Below are 12,539 nucleotides of genomic sequence, written 5' to 3'. Positions count from 1 at the left end.
GCTCCAAACAGCCTAGAAGCCAGCTTAACCAGCTGCCTGGGGTCTCCTCCATGTGGGGGCCATGACTGGGGAAAAGGAGGCATGGCCTCTACACTTAGTCTCCAGTGATTCCTGCTGTGGATGGGCGCAGACATCCACACAACTACACACAGACCCACTGCAGCCCAATACAGCTACACACAGACCATGGCAGACAACGAACAGCACAGCTATGCACAGACCCATGGCAGACAATAGCATAGCTACACGCGGACCCACTGCAGACCAACATAGCTACACACAGACCCACAGCAGACATCCTCACACAACTACACACAGACCTACTATAGACCAATACAACTCCACACAGACCTACTATATACATCCACACAGACCCACTGCAGGCCAATACAACTACATACGAACCCATTAGAGACATCTACACACCTACACACAGGCCCCCTGCAGACCAATATGGCTACACACAGATCACGGCAGACAACACAATGACACCCGGACCCACTGCGCAGACAGCCACACAACTACACGCAGACTCACTGCAGACAGCCGCACAACGACACACGGGCCCACTGTGGACATGAACGCAACCGCATGCAGATTCATTGCTGCACACAGGCACTGACAGGACTACATATGACTACTGCACCACAGCTACACATAGACAGAGTGTCATGACTACACACCCACCCCACTGTCACCTACAAAGACTCGGGTAGTTGCACACAATTTCACAGGACTCACACAACTGCACACACTTGCTCATCCACAGAGAAGGCCGTGCATGCCCACTGGAATACACAGTCTTCATCACACAACATCATACTCACTGATGCTGCTGAGCATGAGTGTCAGCTGGCACAGCCATAGTTCCTCCCAGACTCACCACCCTGCAGTCCCTCCCAGGGGCTCCCAGGCCCAGGTGCCTCCTCCCAAGCTCTCGTTTTCTCTCCGTAGTCCCCCGGCTCATCCCTCCCTGCCCGCTTTTTGGGATGAGGCTTGTAACAGAGCCCTGGATGGGAGATGATGCAGATGGAGCAGGCCAGTCTGTCTGACACACCTGAGACGTGGCCCGGGCCACTGCTCCTGGAAGCCCTGTACCGCTCTTGGACAGGCAGCGACTACTCTAACTTCATTACAGACGACGCCATTGGAAAGCACATCACACACACTCGTACAGATCCACCCCTGCCTGCATGGAGCCTCATATCATGACTCGCATGTGTTACATATCTACCGATTGGTATCTGCACAGACACTGTTATGTGAGCAGTCACACACATGCACACACCACTATAGAGACTCACAATGCATACTGTACACCATTCCATGGGGGAAGGGGCGCACGCACCCACACACACATATACACACATCTATGCACTGGTACGAGTGAAGTCACCAGAAAACACTCATCTTCACAGGCTCACAGATACATAAGGTATATCAAGCCATGGGGGCACACACACCTTCACACACTGGCATGTGTGCAATCACCAGCACACACACACACATATATCTGTACTGGCCTACCTATAAATACTGCACATCAATCCAGGGTGCATGGAACACTAGCACAAATCTATGCACTGGTATGTGTGAACACACACCTTCATGAACACACACACACACCTGCCTAGCCTCACACATGCATACTGTACATCTAGAATGTGCATGCACAAATGCAGATCTCTGTGCCCATAATCACATAGATGCATAGTATAACTGAATAATAAAAAGCCTGCCTCACAGACATTTTTGTGAATAAAAGCCCCCTGGTGCATTCACTGTGATTTGTGGGGTCAGATTATTTATTATTCATGACTGTTCAGTCAACCGTTGGCTGCAAATGCTCTCAAAAGTTCAGCAATGATTGGTCTCAGGATTTGTATGGGGTAAGTGCACAATTCACTCTTGAGCCTTCCCTTGTTTAAAAAGTTTCTGGCACTCAGCCAGAGTGCAGAAACAGTACCATGTGACTTAGGTGACCAGCTTCACTAGATGCATGGTGAATAGCTGAAGAAGCATCCCATAGGCTGAAAATGATACGGTCCACATGATTCGACATAAACTTCCTAATAATGAAAAAAATGGGATCAGTTCACTAACAGCTGGATGGCTAAACAAAGAGCTATGATAGTAACCAATCTCATCTGGGAAAAGGCTACAGAATTGCATGAATAATGAGAACCTCTCTATCAGGTTTCCGAGTAGCAGCCGTGTTAGTCTGTATCCACAAAAAGAAAAGGAGTACGAGTGGCACCTTAGAGACTAAGCAATTTATTTGAGCATAAGCTTTCATGGGCTACAGCCCACTTCATCGGATGCATTCAGTGGAAAATACAGTGTGGAGATTTATATACATAGAGAACATGAAACAACGGGTGTTACCATACACACTGTAAGGAGAGTGATCAGGTAAGGTGAGCTATTACCCGCAGGAGAGAAAAAAACCTTTTGTAATGATAATCAAGGTGGGCCATTTCCAGCAGTTGACAAGAACATCTGAGGAACAGTGGGGAGGGGAGGGAATAAACGTGGGGAAATAGTTTTACTTTGTGCAATGACTCAACCACTCCCAGTCTTTATTTCAAGCCTAATGTAATGGTGTCCAGTTTGCAAATTAATTCCAGTTCAGCAGTCTCTCATTGGAGTCTGTTTTTGAAGTTTTTTTGTTGAAGAATTGCAACCTTTAGGTCTGTAATTGAGTGACCAGAGAGATTGAAGTGTTCTCCGGCTGGTTTTTGAATGTTATAATTCCTGACGTCTGATTTGTGTTTCTCTTAAGCACCATATAGACTTGAATAGAGAATTATATCCCTGCTATAGAATTCTGTAGCATGGCTCAAAAACTCCTATAGATTCTCATTCTCTGTTACATTTTATAGGTTTTCCAGGCTATTTCTGTAGAACTCTAGTTGTTCCATCCCTATTAAATTCTCAGACTGTCCTGTAAAGGATATTTTTCACAATAAACAGTTCTCTCTGCTGTAATGAAATATGTCTTCTTAGACAGCCTGATTCTCCCCCATGCACCATACACCTGCCTATACAAACACACGCCCCATATATACATCCCACTATTCCTGCACAACCACACACAAGCATGGGCAGGTGCTGACTTATCACACACACCATGGTATAACAAGCTACCACTGTCTGGGGCTGCAGGGAGAATGTCAAGCTGAGTCTCTGCCTTAAAAGCAGTCCAGGAACGAGAGCCACAAATGGGAGGATGAATGAGATGTCACTTGTGTTGGGATGCAATATTCCAATAGCAAGTCTGCATTATTTCTTGCTGCAGTGCCAAGCTTGTCGACTTCATTCCCCACCCCTGTGAAAATCAAAGCTTTGCTGGGACTCCCTTCCCCCTTTCCTATAGGTGCAGCACCACAGGGTCATAACAGTTCCATGGAAATTGTTCCTCCTCCCGATTAACAAACAAATAATTATGGCGCCTCCCCTGGGACTGAAGGCATTCGCTGATTGGTTCCATGTTTCATTGATTGGAGCGCTGTAATGAATCGGCCCCTGAGGAGCCAGCATTTGGCTGCAAACAGACATCATCAATGTGCAGAATTATAACAAGTTCTGGCATTCAAGGGCCACCACAAGGAGGCAGGTGAAAAGAACAGCCATGTTGCCATCGCTAGCGAAAGCTAGAGGAGGATATAACAGCTTGTTTGCTGAGGAGCTCACAGCGGCTCTCCAACAGGCCCAACCTCTTCCGGCAGGTGGCATTGTAAGGAACGGTGCTGGATGTGGGAAACCTCACAGCTACTCCAGTACCAGCCTCTCCCAGCAGGAGGTGCAGGAGGGAATGGGGCAGGGGCGCTGGCTCTGGGGAGCTCAGACACTGCAGTCCCAGCTTTTCTCAGCAGGACACACTGTAGGAACTCTGGCAAACAAGCTCTCTATGAGGAAGCTCCCCTCCAATCCCAGCCTGTCCCAGCAGGAGGCTCTGTAGGGAATGGCGCGGGAGCATTCTGTGTGGCGCTCACAGAAGCAGTGAGTCAGTGCTTTTGAAGGCCATCGACATGTTTCTTGCTGACTGTTTCTTCCTCGCTGTAAGTAACCCTTTCCTCTTTTCTCTTCCTTCCCACTCTCTCCCTACAGGACCTGGCACAGGGAGAGTAGACAACGGTTCAATGAGTTTGGCCGTACCACTGTGGCTGCTGGCAGTGTCCCTGCTCTGCCTACTTAGCAAATGTTAATAAAATCAAATTAAAAAACCCAACAACAACAGCAACAATAACAACACACAAAACAAAGCGCGTCATACAGGAGACAGAGCGAAAAAAGAGGGGGAGAGAGAGAGGACTGGTTCTTTCACAACTTTTATGTGTTCAGGAGCAAAGGGGGGGGGGAATTACAGCGAAGACGAATCAGCAACATTTATTCCGAATTATGACAAGACGTCTGTCAAGCCATCGACCACCCGGGAAGTGACATGGAGCGCAGGAGAGAACGGGGTGCTGGGTGGGGACCGCGTTGTGCCAAAGACGCCGAGATGTAAAAAAAAACACCCAACCAACCAGATTTCTTGTTTTCCCCCTTCTTTCCTTAGTCCTCTTTCTTTCGTCTTCTGAAAGAGAAGGTCTTTGCTGTGATGTTTATAGCCACTTAACCCCTTGATTCCCTTGGCCATTTGGTGAGCTGACTCTCCACCAGTTCAGACTTTTGGAAAGCAGTAATCCAGATCCCTTTTGCATACTGGTGTCCCACGAAGAAACCCCACGCCTCCTCCCCCCATCCCTTGCACCCTCGTTGGCCCCCTCCCTTATGTCCCTTCTCCTCCAATACCTCCCTCTCTGCCCTGAGCTCAAGCTATGTTGACTATGCTACAAACACACTGTTTTTATTCTCCTCTTCTCCCCCTGTATTTGGCCGGGTGTCTCTGTCTCCCGTGTGTGTCTGTGTGTGTGTGTGTCTCTCTCTCTAAAGCATGCAAAGAGAATGGTCCATATGTACATAAGCTCATCATGCTGTAGATAAAGTTCTGCACCGTAAGTGTGAGACATGGTGCTGAGAGATCACTTGAGCAGATGTGGGGGGCGGGGAGCGCGTCAGTTGTGGCACTGGTTCAGATGGGACCCTGTCCCCCAGCTGGCTTTTGCCTTGACATCCTCCTGGCCGTATTGTTTGGAAGCGTCAATCTCCATACTTTTTTAACCGTTCTCTGATCAACCCCACCCGGCTGACACTCAGCTGTAGTGCATCAGAATAATGGCTCCTGCTTCATGTCTGTGGTTGTGTGTATGTCCAAACAGGTAGAAAATCAATGTGACTGATCCGTAGAACCATAGATGGCAGCACTTCGAGAGCACTGCTCCAGTACCCACTCCTGGGGGGTTTGGGAAGAGAGGTAATCAGTGAGATAACTTGGGCTTCACTGATCTTCTGCACCTGTAGGTATGGCATGGCCATTAAATATCTCTTAACAGAAAAGCCTCCATGTGGTAATCCATAACCATTCAGTTTGGCTATAGAAATGAACCTTTTGTCCCTCTGACCTCCTTGTTACAATCAAAGCAAACCTGTAAATGTCTTTCTCGGCCACCATGAAAATACCTAGACGGAGCTTCTTTAATTTTATGCTTTAAAGAAAATTCAAATTGGTTCAGAAAGTGGCCAGAACTTGGGACTGTAAAAAAGCTGGGGCCAAAATTCTTGGCATACAAGAAAGAAGCTTTGGGTGGCGCATTGAAGAGAGTTACAAGGGGATACACAGTGTGGGGAGGAGTATTTTATTGACCAATATGTAACACGTCAAGGTTGCTAAGGTTGTTTCTAGACATCCTTGCCCTCTGGATGGTCAGAGGAGGAGGAGTTGATGAAAGAAACTCTAGTGACACCTGCTGGAGAAGAGGTGGTGGATCTCAGAGTAGGTCACTTGAAAGAGAGTTATTGAAATGATACCTATCTGCTGGAATCTGCCATTTCAACAACAGGTCCTGCAGGATGTGATGTAAGCAATGGGACATGTGCAAATCTGAAGAGCTTCACATATCCCATTGGCTGTACTGATCATCTGTGAAAGGGGACAGCTGGGTTAATGCACCAGTGTTTGTATCTGGCAACCTGTGTTTAAATACGCCTAGGGTCACAAGTGCCATGATCTGGGTGTCCACAACAGAAGATGTGTTGGGACTGCCAGTCCCTTCCCTTTTTCAGCAGAGCCTCTGGAACTGGTTTAGCAGCGGTGCTGTGGGTCAGGATTTAGGAGCTGCGCAGTGGCCTTTACTGTGTCCTACTCCAATTTCCTAAGCAGTAAAAATTCGCTTCTTTCCACCCCACCCCCCACAAATAAATACAATTCAGATCTGCCTGGAATTTGCTGTAAAAACTTAGGGGAGGTAGGACGGAAATCTCTCTGGCTTGAGCAGGCTTAAGAAAGGGGAGACTGATCACCAGAAAGCAATGAGTTAATTCTGTTTTGTGTTTCAGTCCTTCCCTTTACTCAGCTGAGACGAAATCTGCAAGAGGCTCCCTATTATTCAGGGCCGGCTCAACACGGCAGCGCTTACCTTGATCAAGCAGCTCAACAGCACGGCCTCTTTTCTGCTGAGCGAGGCAGTTTTGGGGCAGAGACAGACAATCAATTAAAGAGGCAGCCTGGCGTCTCGCAGCCAATAAGACTTGCAGATAAATATTAGTCTTTGAGTGTCTTTTAGGGGAGGATAGCAGAGGAACAGGCCTGCAGGATGTCACCAGTCAAGGGAAGGGGGTTTTCCCCCATCCCTCAAGGTATGTGCTCAGCTCAAGGTGGGCTCTGCTGTGTTTTGGGATACTGGAGAATAATCCCCACAAAAATCACACCCCAGAATATGTGTGTGTGCTCCCTGATAACAGGTATGACACCATCACTGCTTGGGAGGGGCTTGAAATCATTCAGTGACCCAGAGTGAGGGCTCAGCTTTTGTTCTCTGGCGCAAGGGGCTAGGCGTTGTAACCTCTCCCGGTGGGACTGAATCCAGTGGGGACAGACAATGAGGCACAGACCTTCAGAGGTATGTAGGTGCCTGGCTCCCGTTGAACTCACTGGGCATTAGGCACCTAAATACCATTGAGAATCTGGGCCTTATCCTGTAGTTGACCTACTGACCATAAGCCCTGCAGAGTCTCTTAGGACGGGAGCCCTCTAGCCCCTGCTGGTGATTCTTTCTGAGTCTGATGGGTTTTGCTGTAGGGAGGGGAGTGATTCTACAAGTCCAGTAGCAGATATTGCACTTGGGGGACGGACTATGCACCAGCTCCCACATATTGGCTCATTTGATATTGTAGGGTTGCTCAGAGGTGGTGGGCTGCCCGCCCTGATTTGTTACTGCAGGGAGAATGTCAAGGGTTGTTTATGAGGACTGGGCTGAACACATTGTTTCATCAGTGTAGGATTGCTCAGGAGTGCTGAGCTGTACACATTGGTTTGTTATTGTAGGGTCACTGATGAGTTCGGAGCAGCACATATTGCTGTGTTATTGTACGGTTGTTCATGAGCACTAGGCAGCACACAGTGGTTTGTTATTGTATGGTTCCTCACAAGTATTGGGCTACTGGCAGTGAATTGTTTTAAATGTTTTTAGAAAAAAGAGCATGAAGCTTTTGTTTTGGGGAAAAAAACCACACACAACAACAACAACAAAAATCCCAGACTTTTGGAACAGAAAAAGACAAAGATGGTTGGGAGGAACCATTCTGTCTAGTGGTTAGAGCTGAGGTCTGCCAGTTAGGACTCCTGGGTTCTACTCCTGACTGTGCCCCTGACTCTTTGAGTCTGTGCCTCAGTTTCTCCTCTGTAAAATGGGGCTGGGGCGCTGGCTCTGGGGAGCTCACAAACATTGCAGTCCCAGCTTTTCTCAGGAGGACACAGTGTAGGAACTCTGGGGGGGTAATAAGATTCACTCTCCAATACAACTGCTAAAAGGCATGATCAGTAGCGTTGGAATAATTTGTATAGTGGGTGCGTGGGGAGCCATTGAACCAAACTGTGAACCCTGGATATGATGGAAACCACTTCAAACTCGGGGATGCCGCTGTACCTCCAGCACCCCTGGGCATGATGCAAGTGCATAGTATTACAGCTATTTTGTTTGCTTCTGGGATCTCCACTCTTGACAGTGTCTGTCCCTTTAACTTGAGAGCTGGGGTGGGGGAATACTTATTTAATTTTTTTAACGGACCCAATCCTGCGAGTTGCTGAGCATCTCCTGAGAGGTCCTGAGCACCCACCATTTCCATTGAAGTCAATGAGGGTTGCACAGCGCCTCCCAAGATCAGGGCCATAGTGAAGAAGGGAAAAGGCATTTTCCTTGATCATTTCTTCAGCCCTGTGGATAATTACGTTGAAAAGACATATCCGCCAGTGCAGAGCCTTTCTCCTGAGGCCACCCCCAATGGCCCTGCTTCTCTGGCCCCCTCTCCCCGCTCCTCAAAATCCACTCACGTGTTTGCTGCCCTGCCCCTCAGTGGGATTTGGAATGGGACACCAGGTCCTTGAGAACGTAGGTGTAATTGTGTTTGATTGATGGAGGTTTAACATTTAGTGGTATTAAAAAAAAAGAGATTGTATTTCTTCCACGAGTTTGTAAATATACGAGAGTGACATGAAATGGCCCCTAATGTCCAAGCAGCGGAACAAACGCTTCGATTTAATATATGGCCCCTCACTGGCTCGCAGATTTCTAACCCTTTTCAGGTTACCAGTGGGCGGGGGCAGGGGGGCAACTTTCTGAAAGGAAATGAATGGTGTGAACACAGCCCTCTGGGGCCACCTGAACGCCATACATGATTGCAGCGTGTTGTCTGTATGTGTCTGGCTGGGTGAAGAATGAAGCGATGCATGGCTGTGAAATGCTGGGAAGGTGGGCGTGAAAATCTCCAGTTAACGCAGGTATCTCAGCATTATGAGCCTTTTCCAGACCACAACTTCCAGACACGTAGAGTAGCAATCTAGACCCCTGCTGTCTCCACCAACAAAGTTGTGTGGACCAGGGTTACCATCAGGGTCATGTTAACAGTGACATTAAACAGGTTTTTTGGTTCTTTGTGTAAACTGATTTACAGCCTGAGTTTACACCCCTTTACATCGCATTTACTGTTCAGGAATCAGGGGCAAAAGCCAATTTTCTCTCATGCCAGACCAAGAGTCAATCACAGAATGTTCAGAAGTCCACCCACCTACCCACCCCTGTTTCAATGCTCAGATTGGATTTCAGATACAGATGCATCCAGTCCATGCACCTACGTACCTTTCTGAGCATCCAATTAAGGTGCCCTTGTTTCAAAACTGACCCCATGGCATTAACTTAGTAAACTTCATTTTTCACACATTTTCCAGGCCATGTAGAAGTAGCAAGTCTGGAAGGAAATTTGGGGCAATGACCGAGGATTCATGGGCATTTGGGGGAGTGGAGCTGGGGAGAGTTTAACCTCACTCTCAGCCCTTCCACAAGAAGACATTTTGGTCAGGCCTTCACATATTGCTTATTTCCTTCACATTGTCTTATGAAGGAATCCAGGTGTGTAGTAAGGAAGTGTTTCCTCTCCCAAGTCTAATAGTACAATCCATGTCCTCTGCTCCAACCCCACTGACCCATGGCCAAAATCTCATGGTGCTTGACATCACACAGCAAACCACACCAAATGGTGCCATGGAATACAGTCTTGGGGAGGTGAGGCAGAGCTGGAAGTTCTAAGTCTCCCTCCTGAGGGTGGCAAAAGCTTATTTCATTTTTGACAAGTACACAGAAAAGACTGTGAAAAGAGGCCCCTCCCGTGAGGAGCAGAGTGGTGGGGGCAGGAAGAGAGAATTAAACTAGGAGATGGTCTCCCAGGCTATGTCGTTAATAAAAAAGTTAGGGCCATGTGCTGTTCGCAATCCATGCACAGAATTCCCAGCCACATCAATGAGGAAGACCATTGGCTCTCAGCATCATTTCAAAGGGGTATATTTCCAGTGTGGTGCCTCGGAGAGTTAGCTGCATGACTCCTGTGGACATTAAGGGGTGTGTCCAACTGTTGAACCATCCCCCTGTTCCCCTCTATTTAACATGCTGGGGAAAGTTCCCTTCCCACCTACATCTTACAGTGGGACACCTCAGCATGGTTTCTATGGGGGTTATTGTGTTCACTTGTTTTCCTATCTCACTAGCTCAGCGGGGAGGAAATCAGCTTGGTAAAGATGCCAGCAAAATCCCCTATCCAGGCATGGCTTGGGGAGGTACCTGTATGGCAAGCCAGCCACCCTGAAAAGAGCAAGGAAAAGAGGACATCCCCTCTAAATTAGCCCAGGAAATGGAAGGTAAAGGGCCCTTACCTCATTGCAGGTTCAGCTTAGCTAGTGCCACCAAAAGGTCCTGCAACCCTTTAAGGAGTACACGAGACAGTAGAGGAAGGGAGGGTGCTCAACAGTCAGGACAGGCTTACAAAGCTGGTGGTAGGGCTGACTTCATGGCAAGGCTGTTTGGGGAGCACATTAGGGGGCACAGGTCCTATCCAACAAAGGAAGTCTCCAGGCGGGGCAGGGAACTACCTCTCCCCAATTTGTGTATATCTTCAGCTGACTTCCCGAGCCCCGTGGGGAACGTGCGTTGTGATACCCTAATTGGGGCCCCATCCATCAACATCTCAGCATATGCGTGAGAACAGAGGGATTGAACTGAGCCCTGCTATCTGTCCTCAGTCAAACCCTTTACTTCCCTCTAAGAATGCCTAGCACCTCTTATGGAACGTGAGTATGTGTATGTGTCTACATCTAGGCCGCAAGGAGCAAGACCACCTAGGAAACTATCCACAAGGAGAGAACTTCCCAGCTGAGGAGTGTCTTCCAGCTCTGAAGTTATTTCATTTGCTCCCTCTTTCAGTCACACAGATAATCATCCCTCCCGATATCCCTACAACACACACATGCCACCTTCCTCCAAAAATCCCTCACACAGCCACCACACCACTCTCCTTTCCCAGACCCCCCGGTGACACATGCAACATGACACACACTTCTCAATTTGCTTTTAGCAATTTGTCTATAGAAAGCCATCAGCTGCATGGTTTGTGGTGACTTTCTACAAACAAGGAAAGGGTGCGGGGGGAGGGGAGAGTAAAAATTGGCTCCACCAGCTGCCCCCAAACCTTTCAATTTCCTCAGCTGGAGCTAAGTTTCATCCTCCAAGCCTTAGGGAGGAGGTCCAGTGTCCCTTCTTCTTGCTACACAGTGGGGTGGTTAGAACTCTTCTCATTAACAGTGTTATATACATATAAATATATATATATATATCTCTATATCTTTATATATATTTTTCCCCAGCACCGTAGACATGAGCTGAACGTCTCTTTAATGAAACAAGAACACGGCCATTATATTTTTTGCCATTGGTTTGTTTTCAGATACTAGCTCTGTGGAAGAAAATTTTAAATGCGCAAGTGTGTGTGTGTTAAAAAAAAAAGAAGAAAAAGAAGAAGAAGGAAAAAAACAAAACAAAACCTGACACCAACAAAAAGCTTTTTCTTTTTTCTTTCCTCAATGTATTTAACTTCTGTTATCTTGTTTCTGTTTCTTTACATGTATGAATGCTCTGCTCTTCTGTGATCTTAAAAAAAACAAACAAAAAAAACCACAAACAAAAACTAAATAAACGTGAAAAGGAAGAAATGCACCTTAATTTCCCTTCCCTTCCCCTCACACATAGTTTTGAGCCCATGGCATTAACTTAGTAAACTTCATTTTTCACACATTTTCCAGGCCATGTAGAAGTAGCAAGTCTGGAAGGAAATTTGGGGCAATGACCGAGGATTCATTGGCATTTGGGGGAGTGGAGCTGGGGAGAGTTTAACCTCACTCTCAGCCCTTCCACAAGAAGACATTTTGGTCAGGCCTTCACATATTGCTTATTTCCTTCACATTGTCTTATGAAGGAATCCAGGTGTGTAGTAAGGAAGTGTTTCCTCTCCCAAGTCTACACCTGGTGCCATGCTTTTGTACCGAAATGGCCGGTGGATATACACAACTAGTGCCCTCTATTGGATGGAATGAGAACTGTTAATTCATACATCTTTGACCTTGATGTGATGACCTTCCGCCACCACCGCCACCACCACAGGGTTGGCAGCAAGATTTCAGCCTGGCACAGACCCCATGAACTAAAGGAATAACTCCGGGGGGGGGGGGTAGCAGTAGCAGATTATTCTTTATGTGAACAAGCCACTAGAGAGGGATGCAGCATATGTTTGAGAAGGTTGCTATACAAAGAGAGAAGTCTTTAAACCACGATTTGAGGACTTCAATAGCTCAGACATAGGTGACAGATTTTTCGCAGGAGTGGTGGGTGAAATTCTGTGGCCTGCGTTGTGCAGGAGGTCAGACTAGATGATCCTAATGGTCCCTTCTGACCTAAATATCTATGAATCTATGAGATTATCCGCTAGCTCAAGCTGTAAGAGCAGCCAATGCCAAAGGAACTGACTGTTGCACTGAAGTTCCACATGGCTATGGCTTGCAGCACTGTGATAACTATGAAGTCCTTAATGGCCATGGATTTGCAGTGAAAGGCACA

General features: G+C 47.3%; 1 protein-coding gene across 5 annotated transcripts in view; it reads left to right on the top strand.

Moving 5' to 3' along the window:
* LSAMP (limbic system associated membrane protein) overlaps window positions 1-12,539 on the top strand; it is a 1,389,250-nt gene that overhangs the window by 1,333,320 nt on the left and 43,391 nt on the right. For 2 of the 5 annotated variants that reach the window (XM_084611604.1, XM_084611605.1), the window contains one exon: window positions 4,111-11,642. The exons of the other annotated variants lie outside the window; for them this stretch is intronic. In XM_084611604.1, coding sequence (XP_084467730.1) covers window positions 4,111-4,208 — 98 coding nt within the window. In that variant the 3' untranslated portion in view covers window positions 4,209-11,642. Of the gene's footprint in view, window positions 1-4,110; window positions 11,643-12,539 lie in introns of those variants that run through there. 5 annotated transcript variants of the gene reach the window in all.

Source organism: Lepidochelys olivacea (assembly GCF_965140295.1).
Source record: "Lepidochelys olivacea isolate rLepOli2 genome assembly, chromosome: 1".
NCBI lineage: Eukaryota > Metazoa > Chordata > Testudines > Cheloniidae > Lepidochelys > Lepidochelys olivacea.
The sequence above is the reverse complement of the archived record's forward strand: the minus strand, read 5'-3'. Positions and strand labels throughout refer to the sequence as shown.